The following is a 21,151-nucleotide window of genomic DNA, read 5'->3' as shown; positions in this document are numbered from 1 at the left end:
GGAGCAGAAGGAAATGACAAGCAGTTTTCCGCAAGGTATTTTCTGCAAGCAGTGAAATTATCAGTAATAGATAGTTTTGTGATAAGATAATTCATAACGGGTAACAAGTAACAAGTGTAACAAAGGTGCAGCAAGGTGGCCCAATCCTTTTTATAGCAAAGGATAAGCCTGGACGAACTCTTATATAAAGCAAAGCACTCCCGAGGACACATGGGAATTACTGTCAAGTTAGTTTTCATGCTCATATGATTCGTGTTCGTTACTTTGATAATTTGATATGTGGGTGGACCGGTGCTTGGGTGTTGTCCTTACTTGGACAAGACTCCCAGTTATGATTAACCCCTCTCGCAAGCATCCGTAACTACGAAAGAAGAATTAAGATAAGTCTAACCATAGCATGAAACATGTGGATCCAAATCAGCCCCTTACGAAGCAACGCATAAACTAGGGTTTAAGCTTCTGTTACTCTAGCAACCCATCATCTACTTATTACTTCACAATGCCTTCCCCTAGGCCCAAGTCATGGTGAAGTGTCATGTAGTCGACATTCACATAACACCACTAGAGGAAAGACAACATACATCTCATCAAAATATCAAACGAATACCAAATTCACATGATTACTTATAACAAGACTTCTCCCATGTCCTAAGGAACAAATGTAACTACTCACAAAGCATATTCATGTTCAAGATCAGAAGGGTATTGAATATTGTTAAGGATCGAACATATGGTCTTCCACCGAATAAACCAACTAGCATCAACTACAAGGAGTAATCAACACTACTAGCAACCCACAGGTACCAATCTGAGGTTTTGAGACAAAGATTGAACACAAGAGATGAACTAGGGTTTGGGAGGAGATGGTGCTGGTGAAGATGTTGATGGATATTGACCCCCTCTCGATGAGAGGATCGTTGGTGATGATGGCTTCGATTTCCCCCACTGGAGGGAAGTTTCCCTGACAGAATAGCTTCACCGGAGCCCTAGATTGGTTCTGCCCAGGTTCCGCCTCGAGAGGGCATTGCTTCATCCCGAAAGCTTCCTTATGATTTTTTCCAGGTAAAAACCCTTCATATAGCAGAAGATGGACACCGGAGACCTACCAGGGGCCCCACAAGCCCTAGGGGCGTGCCTAAGGGTAAGGCGCGCCCCCAGGCTTGTGGCCACCTGGTGGGTCCCCTCTGGTATTTTCTTCACCTAATAATTCTTATATATTCCAAAATAATTCCCCATAAATTTTCAGGACTTTTGGAGTGGTGCATAATAGGTCTCTCAGATTTGCTCCTTTCCGGTCTAGAATTCCAGCTGCCGGCATTCTCCCTCTTTGTGTAAACCTTGTAAAATAAGAGAGAAAAGGCAAAAGTATTGTACCATAATGTGTAGTAATAGCCCATAATGCAATAAATATCAACATAAAAGCATGATGAAAAATGGACGTATCAGCCTACACACACCTTGGGTGAACGATCTAAAGAGATATAACGAATGTGCGTGATGGAGAGAATGTTGTGGGAGGGTGAGAGGGAGGCGGGCGTGTGCATGCATGAGAGAAATTTAGCGCTAGCTACAAAGAGAAGAGGATTGTGTGGGTGTAAAAGACGAACAGAGATCATAATTCATTATAAAAGTGGATTTGGATATTTGAACAAGAGATCATAGTGTTTTAAACTAACGCATGCATGAATATAATGGTGATACGCATGGTGTGGTTATGAACATGTTCAGTTATACTACATATAATATATATATAACATTTATTTGAATTTGTGATAATGTGTGGCTTTTGCAGCTCATAGCTAAATACTTGTCATAATGTAGGGGGCGGGGCACTATACTTTGTGTGATAAACACGGTGTACATATGACACATGGTTTAGATTATGAAGATCTAGCTAGTACATCAAATACAGTATCATTTGGAATCAACATCAAGTGTATTCAAAATTTTGAATTCGAGTTCATATAGTACACATAGTTCATATCTAACTCTATATTAATCATGTGATGTGTTATTAAAATAATATACAAATGATGGTTTAACTTGGCAATAATCATGATTGTAGATTCTTATTCAAATAGAGAAACGAATTCAAATTTAGTTCGAATTGCAGTGGTAGTATAGACATTTGGAATGCACTGAAATGTTCGTATGAGTAGGTTACATGCATTATACAGCCAGCGAAAAAATTTAATTGGACATAACATGGATTCATAGTTTTGAATAACATTTGTACAGTAAAACGGGACAAGACTCTCTCTTTGTGTGGTGCGAATAGTTTTTTTGTTTTTTCATTGAGGGAAGTGCGAATTGATTTGGTACGTACATTATTACATGTTAGGCTTGTCCCAAAATTTCAACCGGCACCTTGTTATCCCGGAAATTCAGATATCGCTTTGTCTCTATGTGCTCCAAACACTCGCTCCTTCACAACCCGCGTCTTGCTATCCCGAAATTACAACGCGCACGAAAACTCCCTCCAGCTGCCAAATCCCGACACGCGAAATCCCCCTTCTAATCCTGAGCCGAAAGGGTCGCTAGTTCAAATTGGTGTGCTACTTTTGTAACACACCCTACATTTTGGACAAGAGCGTCCCTAAGTCATGGTTTGCCCCTCCCATCACCTCCTTTTCGCCATTCAAAATCCTAGGCCGCCATAACCTCTCTGCTCCAGCCGTGAAACCCCACCCTACTTTGTCCACCACCCCACCGCTGCCCCGACAGAGCCTCTTCCCCGACGACGTTGTCCACTGCAACTGCTCGACGTCCCTCATCCACCGGCCCAGATGAGGATCCATCGTCGATCGTCCCGCTGGTTCAGCAGCCCCGTCCTCCACCTCCAAGGAGCTGCTCCGATGATCGTCTCGTCTATCGCGGCTGATCCATCCCCACAGCGTCGCCTTAACCTGCTCCACCAGAATCGCAGCATCCTCACCAACTCCTCGGATGAAGCTGAGGCCTAATTGGCGCCACCAAAGAGGTTCTACAGTAATCGCTGGATTTTCTTCTTGATTCGATCTAACGGTGCTGCCGGCGCTCGGTCCCGAGCCACCATGGTGCGGCTCCATCTACGGCGGCATCGCCATCCACTTCCTCCACAGTTTCGCTCCCTCGGCGGCGACGTCCACATCAGTATAAGCTATTGTTGCTTCTCTGCTCTTGCTCTCAGTCACCTGCCTGGTCTGCTCTAGCTCTTTCTTGTGCTGCTGCTCTTGCTCTTGCTTGCGATGCTGGTCTACTCTTTCTCACACTACTATTGCATGAGCAGCAGCTCTGGCTCTCGCTCGAGCTCCTCCTCCTGCTGCTCCTACCCAAGATGCTGCTACACTAGGCGCTGCTGCTGCTCTGCCACTAGTGCTTGAGCGACCAAAACTATTAGTGCACTACTTTTCTGCTACTAGTGCGTTCAGTTTCGATAGTAAAATTCAGTTTCGACAGCAAAATTCAGTTTCAGCAGTAAAATTCAGTTTACCAGTTAAATTCAGTTTCGACAATTAATTTCATAGATGAGCGGCTGATGTAATTTACATCCAGCACTTTTTTATTATGTATTTTACATCATCTATTGGAGATGCTATTAGAATACCACTTCTGGTTAACATTGTCTCTCTTGTCCTGGTTCAGCCTCGCCATCGTACACCTCACCGGAGCTGCTCCAACGATGAAACCCTCCATCACAGTGGAGCAGTACCCTTGGCTCCATCTCGAGACGCCTAAGATCTTCTTCCCCTCCTCCGACAGCCACATCAGCCGCAGCATCCTTAGCGACCAACCCAATGATGCTAAGATCGACATGGCTTCGTCAAAGAGGTTGTACACTTGCTGCATCGCTTTCTTACTCTACATGTTATATATATTGTCCACTGAGCACATGTAGTAACGTGAAATACGATTAGTTTCTCATATATAAAAAGCAGTGAGGTACCAGGCAACTTAGCTATCCATGATGGACTCTCTCGAAAGTCATCATTATTTATCTCTGTTGTTTGAGCTATGCATGTGTAGATGGGCCTGGGAGTTGAGCTAGTACGGTAGTGGTCTGGGTCCAAAGTAGTAGACATAGCACAAAAACATTTTTGGAGTGTAGGCTTTAACCTGTTCAAGCCTTCCTACTAGAATTGCCAGTGGTTGAAAGGAAAAGTGAAGGAAAAACATAAGAATTGGAAAGTTTCCTATGGCACTACTATTCATGCATTTGGTTCAAAGGAATGGAGCAAAGGAAAACTGTAGGATTTGTTCCTTTAGTGTCTCTTTCAAAGAAAAACCGTAGGAATTTTAATATCCACTTGGCCCTCCTTTTCAAATTCCTGTTCATGAAGAAGAAGACTAGGTGATAGTAGCATAATAGCATTATAAATGTACATTTTCTTGTGGCTTGACATAATTTGACCATGCTTCTTTGCATTCCTATGACTTTTAAATTCATGTGAACCAAACACCCAGATTGACAGAAAGCCTGTGATTTTATATTCTTTGTTTTGCACATGCATTCCTATCCTATTACTGTGTATTTCCCATCCCTAGGTTGTTAGAATCCTCCAATTCAAACGAGCCCTTACAAAATTACTTCTCTTATAGATAGTTGTTAAATAAAACCTTGTGTGGTTTGTCCCGCTCCTGCCACGTCGTCGTCCACCCCAGCTCAGCTGCTCCAACGACGGAAGGGTCCACCACACCAGGGATCCGTGCTCCAGACTGTCTTTCGTCGCCTCGGATCTTCTTCTCCAACGCCGGCAGCCACGACAACTACATTACCATCATCAACTGAGCAGATAACCTTGAGGACTAATTAAACGGGTCCACAAGAGAGGTCACACTCTTTCATGTCTGCTTACGTTATGCATCTCTTAATATTACATGCTACTTTATCGTCATGTTCACCAATTAGACTCCGAGTCAGCTCCAAACAAATGCTCCAACTTGAGTTTTAAAATGGTTGTGGGGTACATATCGCGGCCGCAATCAATAGTATCTGTCTACTATCTGGTAAATCTCTGGTGTCTACTATGAGTTCCATGTTGGGTGGGAAACAAACAGTAAATAAGACATTATCTGTATTTTTTAACTGAAGCTATTATCTTCCTGCTATCATTGGTTTTGGGTCTATCCACAGGTTTCTATCATCACTCTAGATTTCTGCATGCCCTCCTTACATAATCTCACTATGTTTTATTCTTATGCATGTTAGTTATTGTACACAATGGTACTGAACATGTAGAGAAAAAGAGACGAGCCTTGTGTGGCAATAATATTTCATGCAGACGTTGCTCCATGGTGGGCACAAAGGCAGCCCCCTCCCCCCATTTCAGATTGTAATCAAGAGGAAAATAACTGTTCTGAGGGGGATTCAGAAGGAGCAGACCACTCCTATTTACCCCCTGAGGTCTTTTCTCTAACTTGGCATGCTGATGTTGGTCATAGCATGCCTATGGTGCCTTGCATTGCTTACTTTATACATCAAATATGTTATCTGCTTAGTTTAGACATGCTTTGTGTGAATGTCATCTGTTTAGTTTCTATATCATATATGTGAATTATGCAACGCCATCTTGTTTAGCCAGGCATCATATATGTGAATTTTGCAATGCCATCCTGATTAGCCAGTCATCTTTTATGTGAATTATATCATACCATCCTTTTTTTCATTACGTATTACATTTGTCAATAATGTTAGTACATTCAACTACTCTTCATGTGCATCAGCCATTTGACACGGTGATGGAAAAATCTGGAGTGAAAACAAGGTCTTAAAAGCAAACAATGCTATCTGATGAAGCGCATATCTCGCTATTTACGGATAGCTCCTCAGAGGAGGATTTAGAGATAGATGACCAGTCCTATCCCCCCCGAGGTGTATGCTCTAGCTTGGCAGGGTTATGTTGCTCATATTGTGCGTATGGTGTCTTGCATTGCTATGTCATTTTCTTAGTTTAGACATGCTTTGTGGGAATGCCACTTGTTTAATGTCTAATTACCATATATGTGAATCATGCAATGTCATCTTGTTGCAAGACATTATATATGTGAATTATGCAATACTATCTTGTTGTAAGGCATTATATATGTGAATTATGCAATGCCATGTTGTTTAGTCAATCATCATATATGTGAATTATGTCATGCTATCCCTTTTTTGTATTATGTATTCCATTTGTCGACAACGTTTGTATATTCACCTACTCTTCCTATGCATCAGCCATTTGAATCAGTGACGGAAGTATTTGGAGTGAAAACAAGGTCTTTAGAGCAGACCAAGGCCGGGCCGGCAAAATTCGGGCCCTGTGCGAAACTACAAAATGGCGCCCTATCACACTAACAAAATGAAATCACAAGCAATTATAATGTATATATGTATCCCGCAAAAAATAATTATAATGTATAATTGTATATAATATAATGTTTTCAACCGAGGGGGTGTCTGAGGACTATTGCCAAATTGTCGATCGATCCGCCTGTATGTTGTAGCAACGGTGACGCGGTCGTTGTTTTGCGATCGATCTGCTACCTATGTTACATGGATACGGCAGGTATATTTGTGGGTAGATGATGAATAAAATGGTTCAACAGTGCATTAGAAAGTAAATTAATAATAAATTGACTTATGTCTTACAAATTTTCAGGAGCGCTCAATGTACGAACAACTTGCCTTGTAGACTGTAGTTTCCCGTAAGTCTTCTGTAGTTGCATACTACTTTGTTTATTTTTTTTCTATCGATGGATCTGAGTGTTTGTATGGAAAGATCTAAATGCAAATTTTCCCTAATAGTTTCTCTTCGTTAAGTCCCCAGCACTAGCAGCATGGATGGTGTACAAAATAAGAGTAAGGAGGCTGGATCAATGGAGCTTACTTGCGATAACGTGATGGATCGGTGAGACGCTACGTTGCTGCCGGTGGCGCGGAGAGACCGATAGATGGCGATGTGGAAACTGATAGGTGACGGCGGCGCCGATATGTAGGAGTCATTGTGCGCGAGAGCTTGTGTTAGCGACCAGAATTCTAGCAATCAGGCGGCGATTGACTCCTGTCCCGTAGATCCCGTTTTTCTTTTTTTTGAAGGTGTGACGAGGTTATGATCGCGAAGCGTGGGATCGCCTGAGATCGAGCAGCGATGTGGCTCGCGCATAGACTCATGCGGAGTCATGGACACCAGCGGCCCAGGCCCAGGAATAACATTTTTTCTGAGAAATATACATACTAGGCCTATAAAAATTGGGGGCCCCAAATTTTATTTCCTTTGCGAGCCGCACACTCTATACCACTATGGGCCCGGCCCTGGAGCAGACAATGCTACCTGCTAAAGCATACATCTTGCTAGTTTAGAAATAGATGACGAGTCCTATTTCCCCCCTGAGGTGTATGCTCAAACTTGGCAAGGTTATATTACTCATATCATGCATATGTTGTCTTGCATTGCTTAGTTTTTATATCATATACACAATATTAAATGCCATTTTCTTAGTTTAGACATCATATATGTGATTGCCATATGCTTACTTGCTTAGTATATAAATCATGGATTTGAATTATATCATGTTATCATGTTTACATAGACATCATCTATCTGAATTATGGCATGCCAACCCATTTAATAAAGACATCATATAGTTATATCATCTAATCCTGTTTAGTGTTTACATAGTCATCATATTTTGAATTATGTTATTCTATTCGTGAATTATATCATGCCATCATGTTTCCATATGCGACATGTATGTGAATTATGGCATGCCAACCTATTTAATAAACACATCATATAGTTATATCATGTCATCCTATTTACATAGTCATCATATTTTGAATTATGTCTTTCTATCCTGTTTAGTTAGCCATCATATATGTGAAATTGTGTCATGCTATCTTGTTTATTTAGCCATCATATGTGTGAAATTGTGTCATGCTATCATGTTTGGTTAGACAACATAAATGTGAATTGTTTCATGCCCTCTTTTATTTCTCACTATCCATTGCACATGTCTATCATACAATGTCTATACATTCAATTAATTTTCTTGTTTATCAGCCATTTGAATTGGAGGGGGTGATGGCAGTATCTAAGGGAGTAACAACATGGTCTCCATAAAATATAGTGCTACCAGTCGATGTAGATAGAACCACGGTTGTACTTGCCCAAGAACCAGCCCCACCACACATAACTCAGACTCTTGCAAATTGTACCCCCTACCCAATTGGACAGAGAACCAGCTACACCCTTCTAACCCCAACCCCAAAAGATAGTAACCCAGTTCCAGTTGACACAACACCGTCTCCACCACAGAGCACCCAAACACGAGCAGTTAGTAAGGCAACTACAGTGCCCAAAGCACAAGGACCACCACTCCGAACCCCAACTCAATGCTTAAAGTAGAAGAAGAATTGTTCTCAGGTCAGATTCCGTAGCTATGGTTCATACTCCTTTGCTCTTGCATCACTGTATTTACTCATACCAACTAATTTCAAATTTCAAGGATGGAATTGAAACTCCAATGGCGCAACAGGTATGTTTTAAACATGTTTCTTTAAATTGTTTGCTGTTGTAACTTGCTCTATGTTTATTTCAGTTTTAAATGAATAAACAATCATGTTCTCATGTCATGCACATTATAAGTGTTGTTATTGTTGTGTAGTTTCCCACACTTATATTATATCTATGCTGCTTTGTCTTAAACAGATATGATTTGAGCTGTGTATCCATCTTGATTTGGCAACATAAGCTAGAATGATATAGACCATACAGTGACCATGGCACATAGTTATATGTTTGTTTCATGTTGTTATCCTGTCCAGTTTACTACTGAACTAATTTACCAAAATGAGTTTCATAAACAACATGGTAAACCTGTGATGTGTCTTCTTGTTTCTATTTTAGAATGCGGATAAAATATTGGAGAAGAGTACCCCATTATGCAATGGTAAAGGAAGTAATGTAGATAATGTTCAAGATAGTGAGACATCCCTATTGGTCTCCAAGAAAGCTGATAAAAACTATCTTGAAGATAGTGAGACAACCCCAAAGTCTTGTCTTGATATAGTGTTCGAGTTATTGGCCACTACTGCTGGCACAAGCTCTTCGAACTTGCTGCCTGAATTAGTGTGGCTTCTTGAGTCTGAAATTCAAGTTGAAAGACATCAATGAGATGTGTTGCGACACGAAGCCGAAGGACTGAGGAAGTTCCTGCATAATTCAGATGCATACTTTCTGGTGCAACGACAAGCGCTGGAGGATTTAAGTGCCAAACAAGATAAAGTTAATAAGCTTGCTAAGCATCTTGCCAGCATGGTGGGTACCCAGAATATTGTTTCTTGAGCTCTTATGAAGTGTTTTTAGTTCTGGACTTGTTTTACTGTAGTGTTTATTTGCACTGGTCGCCAACTTTGACAACCAGTGTATGTAATATGTTACTTTGTTCCCTATATTTGTACTAGTGGCGAACTTTGATGCCTAGTGGATGTAATCTGTGCAATCGCCGTAATATCCTAGCGTTAGTTGCTTGCTTATTTATTTTTAGTATTATTTATTTGTTTGCTTGTAGTTCTGCAGGTATTTTTTTCTCGGTTTTCTAGTGGCCGCAATAACCTACTTTTTAAAACTAGGCCACAATAACCATGGGCAACATATGGACCGTTGTAACCATGGTTCTCCTATCTGCTATAGTGACCATGGGCCTCCTACGGGCCTTCTACGGGCCGTATGATCGATTGGCCAAATATGGGTCGTACTATTCGTGGACCATTAACGGACCGCAATATGGGCCGTAAACGGGCTAGAATGGGAATCGTCTGTCTATGGGCCGACCATAACGGGCCTTTAGTAGGCCGATGTGTACAACGGGCTTAATTCTATCGGCAAGCATAACGGGTCCTCAATCGGCCATATTTGACGACGCTATGAAAATGGCCCAACGGATTAATGGGCTACATATGAGCCGATTTTAACCGCGGGCTGAATTTGACCCACAAGCTTAACAGGCCAATAATGGACCGTAAGTAATCGAATTCTGGAAATGAACCCAATAATAAATGGGCCCTTAGAAGGCCAAAAGATAACACTGGCTAGAAATGGCCCAATGGAATCATGGGATGTTAATGGGTATAAAGCGATATATTGTTCATTATGGGCCAGTTTCACCACGGGCTGTTTATGGGCCAAGAGTTACAAAGGGCCTCATATTGGCCGAAGGACGTCATGGGCCATACATGGGCTGGAAGTTAGAACGTGATGGAATCATATTGGACGGCCTAGATGATGCTACTAGGCCTAATTCGGATAGGGTGTAACGGGCCATGAGTTAGAGGGCTGTAAATGGGCTATATGCGAACAAGCCGTTAACAGGCTTTCCGTGGGCCGGGACGCTGGCTTTTGACCAACTCAAACGGGCTAGCCTTTTAACCTGAATGGGCCACTCTTGGGCCGAGCCACGTGTCGACGTATCATAGGCGCATCTCGTCCATTCGTTGGATGACATCTATCCCAGCGCTGAGCCGACACGTGGATCCTCCGGTGAATGAGAATTTTATACGTGGAAAATCCATTGGTCCGGACTGTTAACGGGTTATCGGATCCAAACCGAAACCCGATAGCTGGCGACCCGTTACGGCGGATGCCACGTGTCAATTACCCTTGATGAAAGCACTTCCATGACGCACAATTTATCGTCATGGAAGTGGACACTTCCGTGATGATAATTTGGTATTGTCATGGAACACTTCTACGATAGCACAGGTATGACTATCTTGATTTTGCCATAAAATCGCCATGGATGTACATGCATGACAGAAAACGTGACCTACTGTGACAAACACGTATCATCACGGAAGTGATTTTTTGTTGTAGTGCAAGTATCAAGGAGCTTGAATCAATAGTTTAATGAGATAGTTAAAGAGTTTTTGACTTCATTAAAAATGACAAAGAAATTTGTGTATACAAGAAGTTTAGTGGGAGCTCTATAGCATTTATAGTCTTATATGTATTTTCCATATTGTTGATTGGAAATAATGTAAAGTTTATAAGCACAATAAAAGATTTTGTAGAATGTGTTGCTAATGAAAGAATAAAGGTGAAGCAACTTATTGGACATAAAAATCTATATAGATAAATCAAGACATCTGGTTACTCTAAGCCGAAATGAATACATTGACAAGATTTTAAAAGGTTTAAAATGGAGAAAGTGTTTTCTCCTAATGTCACATAGCATGATGCTTAAGATAAACGATTGTCTATAAGACAGTTGATAAGCATGTGCAGATTAGTGGAATTCAATAAACCTTGATAATCGAATCCATCATGAATACTATGATATGTATTAGGCCAAATGTTTCTTATGCACTAAGTGTTAGTAGCATGTACCAAAGTGATCCTGGATTGGTTCACTAGGCAAATTGTTAATATAATTAAGTACCTAAGAAGGACAAAAGGACTTTCTCCTTGTTTATAAGAGGAGATGAAGAGATCGGTGTAAATGCTTACACGAACACCAGCTTTATGACTGACACAAAATTATTATTGAGCTATAATAAATTGTTTGGAATATTTTTAAGCATAAACAATATTGTGGATTCTATAGAGTCAGATGAATATGTTGTAAGCATCATATGTTTCAAAGCAGTCTGGATCAAGAAGTGTCCTGATATAGTTAGTGTGATCCCAAGCGGTGAAACCAATAACATTGTATTGTGAATAGTAGTGTCATTGCTCAAAGCAAAAGGAATCAAGATCCCGTGTAGAGATCAGACATGACTAACACAAATATTACATGGTTTTGAATGTGCCAAAACTGATGGCGAAGACTGTACCACAAGCAAGGCATGAGCAACAGGGATAAGTTATGGGTGTTAAAATAGGCTATGCAACTAGATTGTTGACTCTAGTGCAAGTGGGAGACTGTTGGAAATATGCCCTAGAGGCAATAATATTGTATTATTATATTTCCATTTTCATAATTAAGAGTTTATATTTCATGTTATAATTGCTATGATCCTGGAATATGTGACTCAGTGGAAAACTCATATGCATGTGTGGAATGATAAACGGTAAAGAATAGGTTCCTAGTCTTGCCTCTAAGACAGGCTCAAGTGTTGTTGGTGATCATGTTTTCCGAACCTTAGGATACCGTTAAGTGTAACGATAGTCCTAAAAACAATGAGAGTATGATGTTAGAAGAATTATGATATTGAATCGACCCAAACTTTTTTGTTATACTTTGAGATAATATCGTCTGAAATCAATTGTTATAACAAGGAGTGTTAACATGTGTTTTTGTTCCTTAGACCATGAGAGTATCTTAGTCACTTCTTACCATATGATGAGCCTTGGGGTTGCTCAAACGTCAACTATAACACGATGATCATAACGACAACTTACAAGTTCATTGGAAAATTTGACAAGGGACTAGATAGCTCGAGAGTGGAATTTGCTTCTCTGCCAATGAAAAGATATTCTTAGGGACCTCTTGGTGCGACGGCATCCATCATTGTCTAGATAGACATAGGTGCCTATATCACGGGGATGCCAAAACATTTCAACGAGAGAAAAAACAAAACTAGTGACAAGAAGAATGGTATAGTGAGCATGTGTATGGCTCAGGAGGATGCCGATGCACCTCGGGTTCTGTAAAGTATCGAGAAACAAAGGGAACATCACATGATAACCAAAGGTTCACTCGAATGTCATTCGCGTAATCATAGGGATCAATATGGACGTCGACGGTTCCGCCATCGACCAATGAACGAAGGGGTTTCGTTCTTGTCTATGTTTTACTGAACCTACAGGGTCACAAGCTTTAAAGTTATCACGGTCTGCTAAGTGTTAGTAGGACGATAGTATCGAGGATTTATTTGTCGAATTGTTTCATTAATATTTGGAATAGTTCCGAGATGAACATGAAGCGTTTCTGGGTCACCGGAAGGGGTTCGGAGTTTATTAGCTAATATCGGGCATTCCTGATAAATAATATATAGGTAGAAAATGGTTTCGGTGGTGTTAAATTAATAACAAAGACTCTAGTAATTGTTATGAGGCTTTTATATTCAATTTAATATCAACGGGCCTTAAAAGACCAAGTGGTGGATGAAGAATTAGGCCACCAAGGCCAAATAGGGGAAGGCGCCCCCCCTTTCCCACTTGGAAGACCGAATTGGAGTGGGGGACTCCTCCTCCCTAGGACGGCACACCAAGGAGGGGCTCCTTCCCTCCTTGTGTGGCGCCCCACCTCTCCCCTTCGACCTATATATACTAGAGAATTTTGCACTATTAGGACACATAAGTTTTGGAGCATGCTCTAGTTCTCTAGCTCTTGTCCTAGTTGGTCCTAGTTAATCAATTAGAGGCCGACGTTGATCCTCTAATCCTCATAATTAGAAGTCCAATGTGGTTCTAATCTCCTCTCTCTAATTCTCCGGCGACGATTAGCTCTGGACGGCGAAGCACTGCCAGATCGTGAAGATCATACGCTTGCAACAAAGTAGAGAGGTCATGCTTTTGGTCTTCCGTTCGAGGGATCATTCGTGGGCGGTTCGCGAGATCGTTCATCTACGGTTCGAGGGACTCCAAGTACGATCTACACCGACTCGTCTACTTCCTCTGTTACTCCGAGTCGGTAACGATTGTGATCCAAACCGTTTATGCATCTCCATATTGTTCCTGGGTGATCGTAGGGTGATTTCTTTTGTTTTCGTACTATGTTTTTCCAACAAAATTTGGTCCGATACCAATGGCAGGTGAAAAACTAAGCCCGCCGCTAGAACTAATATACCAGTGGTGGGCGGTCCTCTCCGTACTCCACTGCTTATTTGGGTTCAGATTAACTATGGGGCAAACATATCAGTGGCGGGTGTCCCAAATCGGCCCACCACTAATAGTTAGAGCAATAGTTTTGGGCCCATCTAAACACGCATCATTTGTATTATTGATACTAATTTGGCTTACTATAAACGTGTGGGAAGCTATATCAGCCGCGGGCACTTAAGATCACCCATCTACCCAAATATGTAGGTATTTTAAAACAACATTTCTTGTGAGTTAGGATATGGCCAAAGCATTTCTTTATTATTAGCAAAGAATAAAATGGAATTGTGGGTCTCACACACTCGTGGGACCAATATGCACATATGGATGCGCCAAAATGAGCGAAGTTGATCCCCATTTTTTTTCATTAGAGAAAAGACAAGCATCCGACTTTATAAATAAAGCCACCAAACAGAGTACCGAAACCAACGGAGCAAAATTAAGTAGCATACATACCAGACACAATAGCGTATTAAGAGTAGAAAACAGTTTAACAATGGCACACATACCAACTACCTACGACCAAAAGACTACAACATCTTAGAGGTAAAACATAAAACCACGTCTATCATGAGGAAGCAACATGATCTTGCTGAAGGAGGGTAGACGCCGTTGATTGAACATGGGACTCCCCATATGAGAGTATTAGATAATTTTATGCTGCAAACATATAAGACTTTGTCTACGGTGGTGCTCTTTGAGTACTAAGGGCCTGTTCGATGGCTCCCCAACTACTGCAAAACCTTGAATCACACTTCTCGTTTCCACCGCCAGCTTCCGATGGGAGCCCTAGCGATAAAAATACGTTCGGCTCCTCGCTCCAGCTTCTGGTACTCTCCAGCAGGCCAATCTGCCTAGACCGGCTGAAGCCCAACCGGCTCAAGAGGTAACACGGCCTTAAGGCCCAGTCGAACACATTAGCAGATGCGAGATAGAAGTAGCGAACCGGTACGTGAACCCCTGGAGTCACTTAGCGGTGGCATCTCGATGTAAATAACGTCAACTCCAGTTTTCCCCTATTCCTGGATCACCCAAACTGCCGCTCCGCCTTTTTGTACATGAACGCAGCTTCAATCCGGAAAGCTGGGCTTCTTGGAGCTGGACCTTTCGGGCCAGCTTCCCTTGTAGATTTGCTAAAGCTAGGAGCTGGCGAGCTATCGAACAGGCCCTAATTTTTGAATTTTGACAATCTTAGATCTGGTTTTCACGCACCTTGTTGAAGGCATTTTCCTTGAGCTTATCGAGTCCTTCTTTTCTTGATGAAAACCGGTGATCTAACACTATTTTCTCGTTGAAAACATTAATATCAGGGAACCTTGTCAACAACAATGGTAAAGTTGATTTGTGGATTATTCGCCATGTCTTATTCATGCGTACTGCATTTATATCCACAGAATGCGAAAGCGACATTTCCAAAAAATAAAGGCCATGTGTGTCCTTAAAAGTAAAAAATAAAAATAAACAAGAAATGTGGCATTAGAATGCAGCGAAAGTCCACACACATACCACGCTTAGTCAAAGTCGCCGGCGACACACAGACACGCCGATAGATACTAAGTGTCAATGGCGGCAACGAGGCCTGGAGTGGGAGAGGCCGCAGAGCGCAGGAGCGGGGAGCAGCGAGCATGGCGAGCCCATGGGACAGCCCTTCGACCAGCCTGTGGGGCACGCTGGGGCAGGCCTCCAACGTGGCGCAGCTGGTCGGCGTGGACGCGCTGGGGCTGGTCTCCATGGTCGTGCAGGCCGCCCTGGCGGCGCGCCGCCACCGGGACGCCTGCGTGCGCCTCGCGCAGCACGCGGAGCTGATGCGGCGGGAGGCCACCAGGCGGCCGCTGGAGCAGCTCCGCGGCGCGCTGCGGCGGTGCTACGAGCTCGTCACGGCGTGCCAGGACTGCGGGTACCTCCGCCGCCTGCTTCTGGGTGCACGGATGGCCGACGAGCTCCGCGCCGCGTAGCACGAGATCGACATGTTCATCCGCCTCATCCCGCTCATCTCCCTCGTCGACAATTCGACAAACAGTCGTCGTGCCAAGGTAGGCGTGTTCCGGCTTGTCGCCGCTTAGTAGTTGCAACTTTCTTGGCGCTTATGTGGAAGTTCGTATGAAAATTGAAACCCATGGTAGTATGTGATTATGGAGTTATTTTATTTATAAAATTCGTTAAACTGATCTGTTCAAGTGATCCTCGGCATGATATGAATTTATAATTATGCTTGAATTGGGTGTAACTGCAAATTTGGTACTTCCAGTTACACAATTCGATATCAATTTAGCAATTCTGATTTTGTTTATAGAGCACCTCAATCACAGAACCTCTTCTGGTTGATTTTACATTGGTAATATTTGTCACTTAATCATGCTGATCCTTGTCTAGCAGGCCGAGGAGGGGGTGCTCAGTGTTGTCACAGACAATTCAAGTAGTCACATCAGGTCAGTTAATTTCCGTTGTGTATTTTATCATCGTTTTTTGAAATTTAAATCCAAAGTTTTGTGGCGTCTTTGATCAAACAGTAACGTGGGAGGTTAACCACTTGTTATCTGACAAAGTGACAAGTGCAACCCAGATGACTGTTGATCATATTAGGTTGACTAGTGCCACCGCTTGGTTTAGATTTCTAGAGTAAAATCTGGTTCAGAGCTACATGCTACAAACCTACACCATATATGTAGATTAAATGTCTGAAATGTAAGCTGTGCATCAGATCAATGACTTTGTTTGACTTTAAATGCTATCAGCTGTTTGACTTAAAATATACTATGTTTTGACAAATTTCTACTAGTTTATTTGTCATTAAGCATCCTTCTTATGTTCCTTTTTAGGATTTTTTTCCCTTATATTGAATCCCTGTGAACTGTGAAGTCAAGTTATGTAGCTGTGCCATAATTTAATAAGTTATACAGACTCAAATGTCTGAAACTTGCCACCTTTTAGGAGTGTGTTGAAACCATCTCCAGCAAGAGCTTTGGAATTCTCCGAAATAAAGGTTCAAGGAGCTACTGAACTTTGCATTGTTGAAGAAAAAACATCTGTAGGTAAGTAGTTATTTATGAATTTCCTAATGCACTTAAGCATGAACTTAGGTATGCAATTAGTAGAGTGAAGTTTCATGCCAATGTTATTTGTTTTCAAGGATTTTGAATTGCTTTGTTATGTCTGTGTGCTGCTGCCATACCCTGCAGCTCATGTTTTTGGATATATTGCAACAGAGATGATAAAAAAAGTCCGTATGAATAATTTAATATATATACTCCCTCCGTTCCGAATTACTTGTCTTAGATTTGTCTAGATACGGATGTATCTAACACTAAAATGAGTCTAGATACATCCGTATCTAGACAAATCCAAGACAAGTAATTTAGAACGGAGGGAGTATAAAATTATACATGTGCATACTTTTTCATGACAAACATTGTGTCACCACTCACCACATCAAATTTTACTGTGTCACATGTCATGGTGATAGCACTAGCTAGTGGAAACAAACATTCATCACATATTTTCCTCTGTTATTACGCAAATGAAATATATGACTTTGAATGATAACAACATCATCAATATCTTGCATGACTTCGTCTATTATAATCTCCATTTGTTTTCATATGATGGGAAGTCCCTAATTAGGCTGAGTTGATGATCACTAGAAAAAGCAAACTGAGGCATGCTCTCAATTATTGTGTATTCTCTTAGTCATGTAAAGGTTCTTTGCAATCCCATTAGTGACATGGATAAATTATCCATGAATCAGGAAAAGTTAACATGCAAGAACAGAAAATCTTCAACATTGAAGAACTCACTGAGCTTTGTACCCGTATAGAAGAAACTTGTGTGGGATTTGCAAAGTTCAACTTCTTTCAGATCGTGGATGCTACAGACAATTTCTCAGAGAGGAGAATACTTGGGCTTGGTGGATTCGGTACAGTTTATAAGGTAAATATGTGCCAATATCCAAACTAACTAACAAAGTGAATACCCGTCCTCCTTGTCTTCCCAATTAAGACCTGATTTCTGTTGATAGAATGTTATTTGAACTCCCTTAGTAACCATTGCAGGGTCAGTTGCCCAACGGACTTATGATTGCCATCAAAAGACTTGATGAGCATGCAACCGTATTTGATTTCGATAGTGAATTGCAGCTTGCGAAGCTTCAGCATGCCAATCTGACTAGGTTGCTAGGGTGGTGCATTCATGGGAAAGAAAGGATTCTTGTCTATGAGTTCATGCAAAATGGTTCCTTGGACCATTACATATCAGGTGCATTTTCTGTATTATCAGAGATATCTTTCAAGCACACCTCCTTTAATTCCTAGTAAATGTGCATGAATTCAAAACATCTACAGTTAAATGGAGGGCTACAACAAATCTAGTTTTCACCTGATTCTTTGTTGCTCGAATCATAAAAACTATTCTAGTTTGGTTTAGAGCAATATACATCAATAGTTGATAGAAGTTGCAATTTGATTATCTTTTGCAGAAAGAACAAAAGGACAAGTGCTGGACTGGTCTAAGCGATTCAAGATAATTACAGGGTTAACAGAGGGCCTTGTTTACCTGCATAAAGGCTCCATGTCCTGCCTTGTCCATAGAGACTTGAAACCACATAATATCCTCTTGGATTATAACATGAGCCCGAAGATTGCTGATTTTGGATCAGCTAGGACACTGAGTTCAGATGTAGCAGAAGAGCGCACGAGTAGGGTTGTGGGAACCAGGTATCAGCTGCCTACAATATCAATAATCACACATTCCCATCATTTGTTTTCAGATGTTCTAATCTTACAGTTTTGGCATCCTTTGTTTCACTTTTCAGTGGTTACAAAGCTCCAGAGTATGCATCTCAAGGAGTTTACTTGCTGAAGACAGATGTGTTCAGCTTTGGCATCTTGGTTCTGGTGATTATTAGTGGCCGAAAGAATACCATACTCAACAAGCAAGGGGATACTGTTGGTGATCTTGTACGAGATGTGAGTGAAAACATACATTTCAAGCAACATTTTTTCTCCACTCTCAGTATTAGAAAATAGACTTTCTGCATGTTTTTACTAAAGTGGTGAGTTTTAACCTATACCATTACTTGGCATCAAAAGTTGTGAACTTTTCTAATAGGGTGTGGAAAAGCAAGACTTATTTTAATACCTGGGCCATATAAATTGCATTGCATCTCTTTAAAGTCAAATGTATTATATATTTCAGGCCTGGCATATGTGGAAGGACCAAAGGTTGCATGATCTTGTGGATCCGTTGTTAGGGGACAGATATGAAGTCGCTGAGATAACGAGATGCGCTCAAGTGGCACTGCTTTGTGCCCAGGAAGATCCAGCAGACCGGCCTGCCATGACAGATGTTGCTGCAATGCTGAACTCTGAAAACATAAGCTTACCAATGGAGCCTAAGCAGCCCACCGCGCTGATCCATGGGTGTGCCGACAGAGACACGGCATCGACATACATGAGCCAATCAGGCAGGACAATAGACATAACCATAACGAGTTCAGCTCCAATGTCGACTAGAGTTCGAATCATTCTAGACCCGGAGGTTTGATATGACGGAGAACATTCAGTAGCATATATAATAGTAAAAAAAATGTAAGTGAGGATTATGGGCTTTTTATGGCTCAGGTATCGTACATATTTGAGATATCAAAGATCAGTTATGTGGAGTAAAAATAAACATGTGTGTGTGTGTGTGTCGTACCAGCTACCAGACTGATTTTCCATGAGCTACATTGTAATTCAAACGTATAATGTTTCATGTTTTTTTCTGCTGCTACTCTAGCCAGTTCTCAGTGACGTTTAGCCAGGTTTGCTCATGTTTGGGAACAACTGTTTGCAAACCAAAACCGAAACTTAGCCGGCACATTCAATTTGGGAATGAGAAAATCATCAAACTTCAAGTTGGCAAGCAGCAAAGAGCTCAGAGTTCCACACACATCAGGATCTCAAAATAAGTTGGCAAGATAACAATGCACCATGCTGGTTAAGATTTTAACTCTGAACCGAAGGCCTGAAAGTTAACAAAGCATAATAAGGAAAACAATGCTACAAGCAGGCATTCTTCTGCAGGTCTTTTTTTTTTAGAGATGCATTCTTCTGCAGGTCATTTTCTGATGATGCAAGAAGTCATTTGGCCTGGGCCGACTCGGATTCAAATTGCTCTTCTGGGCTGTAAACGTTTCCCTTTGTGGGCACCACTAGGCGCCGGCGCACCGGCCGAAACTTTCGGCCGGTCCAGCCATAGCCGCTCGATGCGAGCCGCGCGGCGGTTGGATCTGGAGCCAAAAAAAAATAAAAAATCGCCCCAGCTTCTTCTTCCTCGGGCCCCGTGGCGCATCTCCGGCGAGATCCCCTGCGGCTCGCAGCACCGCGCAGCTCCAGCAAAGGCCCCCGCGGCACATCTCCGGTGAGGCCCAGCTCCAGCCCCGCGGCGCATCTCCGGCGAGGCCCAGCTCCAGCAACGCCCCCGCGGCGCATCTCCGGCGAGGCCCCCCGCGGCTCGCGGAGCCTCACGTCACCGGCCGCAGCACCCGTTGTAGAGCTCGTGTTGTTCCTCATCCTTAATTTGCCAGTCGCAGCAAAAAATTCCAGCGGCCGTAGCAAAAATTCTTGACGGTTCCAACAAATAATAAAACGTTGGTAGCAAAATTAGAAAAAATCGACGACGCTCCAACAAACCAAAAACCTGATGGTAGCAAAAATTGAAGCTTGTTCCAGCAAATCGAAACGCTAGTGGTAGCAAAAATAAAAAATCGAGCGCTGGTTCCAGAAAAATCAAAGAAGTCGGTGGTAGCAAAAATTGACACTGGTTGCAGCAAACCACAAAACGGTTGTAGCAAAAATAACTTGTGGTCCAGCTAGGGGCTTCTCCAGTAGTAGCAAAAACAGTACAAGGTTGTAGCAAAACACACAAGCGCAGGGTCTCGACAATCTCATGAAAAAGGATGTAACAAACGACAGTGCCGGTAGTAGCAAAAAACCAAAACTGTTGTAGCAAAAAAGTGGTACAAAAAATGATTCCAGCAAAAAGACATGGCAGCAAAATTTGGTTAGTTCCAGCAAAAAACAAAGACGATGGTAACAAATTAGTACACTGGTTCCAGCAAAAACAAACATGGAAGCAAATCTGGAGTTGTAGTAACATGCCTCGAGCTCGTAGCCATGGCCGCCCTGGCCTGTGAGGTCGCAGACCATGGCCCCCTGTCGTAATAGTGCCGGTGCTCAGCCCCGTCGCGTTCGGCCATGGCGATGGCATCCCTTGCAGCAGCAACAACTCCCGCGGCGCCGCGCTTCGTGGGTGAGGGCGCCCCGTGCAGCAACTCTACAGCAATGGCGTCTGAGAAAAAATAGATAGGCAGAAGTAGCGGCGTGGGAAATCCA

General features: G+C 42.2%; 2 protein-coding genes across 2 annotated transcripts; both read left to right on the top strand.

The window, feature by feature from the left end:
• Positions 1-15,381: 15,381 nt before the first annotated feature.
• LOC123148800 (putative cysteine-rich receptor-like protein kinase 20) lies at positions 15,382-19,492 on the top strand. The gene is made up of 8 exons (XM_044568288.1): positions 15,382-15,814; positions 16,158-16,210; positions 16,713-16,813; positions 17,527-17,708; positions 17,831-18,032; positions 18,253-18,490; positions 18,589-18,742; positions 18,972-19,492. The coding sequence occupies exons 1-8, from the start codon at positions 15,749-15,751 to the stop codon at positions 19,317-19,319; spliced, it is 1,344 nt and encodes a 447-aa protein (XP_044424223.1). The 5' UTR covers positions 15,382-15,748; the 3' UTR covers positions 19,320-19,492.
• Positions 15,407-15,736, top strand: LOC123148801 (cell number regulator 13-like). The gene has a single exon (XM_044568289.1). The coding sequence runs from the start codon at positions 15,407-15,409 to the stop codon at positions 15,734-15,736; it is 330 nt and encodes a 109-aa protein (XP_044424224.1).
• Positions 19,493-21,151: the final 1,659 nt, after the last annotated feature.

Source organism: Triticum aestivum, chromosome 7A, assembly GCF_018294505.1.
Source record: "Triticum aestivum cultivar Chinese Spring chromosome 7A, IWGSC CS RefSeq v2.1, whole genome shotgun sequence".
Taxonomy (NCBI): domain Eukaryota; kingdom Viridiplantae; phylum Streptophyta; class Magnoliopsida; order Poales; family Poaceae; genus Triticum; species Triticum aestivum.
This window is presented reverse-complemented; position numbering and strand designations above follow the sequence as displayed.

Bases quoted from the DNA above. Each gene is read 5' to 3' on its own strand.
- LOC123148800 (XM_044568288.1), top strand. From the start codon at position 15,749: ATGTTCATCCGCCTCATCCCGCTCATCTCCCTCGTCGACAATTCGACA. The intron at 15,815-16,157 runs GTAGGCGTGTTC...CTTGTCTAGCAG, and splicing joins CAAACAGTCGTCGTGCCAAG to GCCGAGGAGGGGGTGCTCAG. The intron at 17,709-17,830 runs GTAAATATGTGC...TAACCATTGCAG, and splicing joins GATTCGGTACAGTTTATAAG to GGTCAGTTGCCCAACGGACT.
- LOC123148801 (XM_044568289.1), top strand. From the start codon at position 15,407: ATGGCGAGCCCATGGGACAGCCCTTCGACCAGCCTGTGGGGCACGCTG.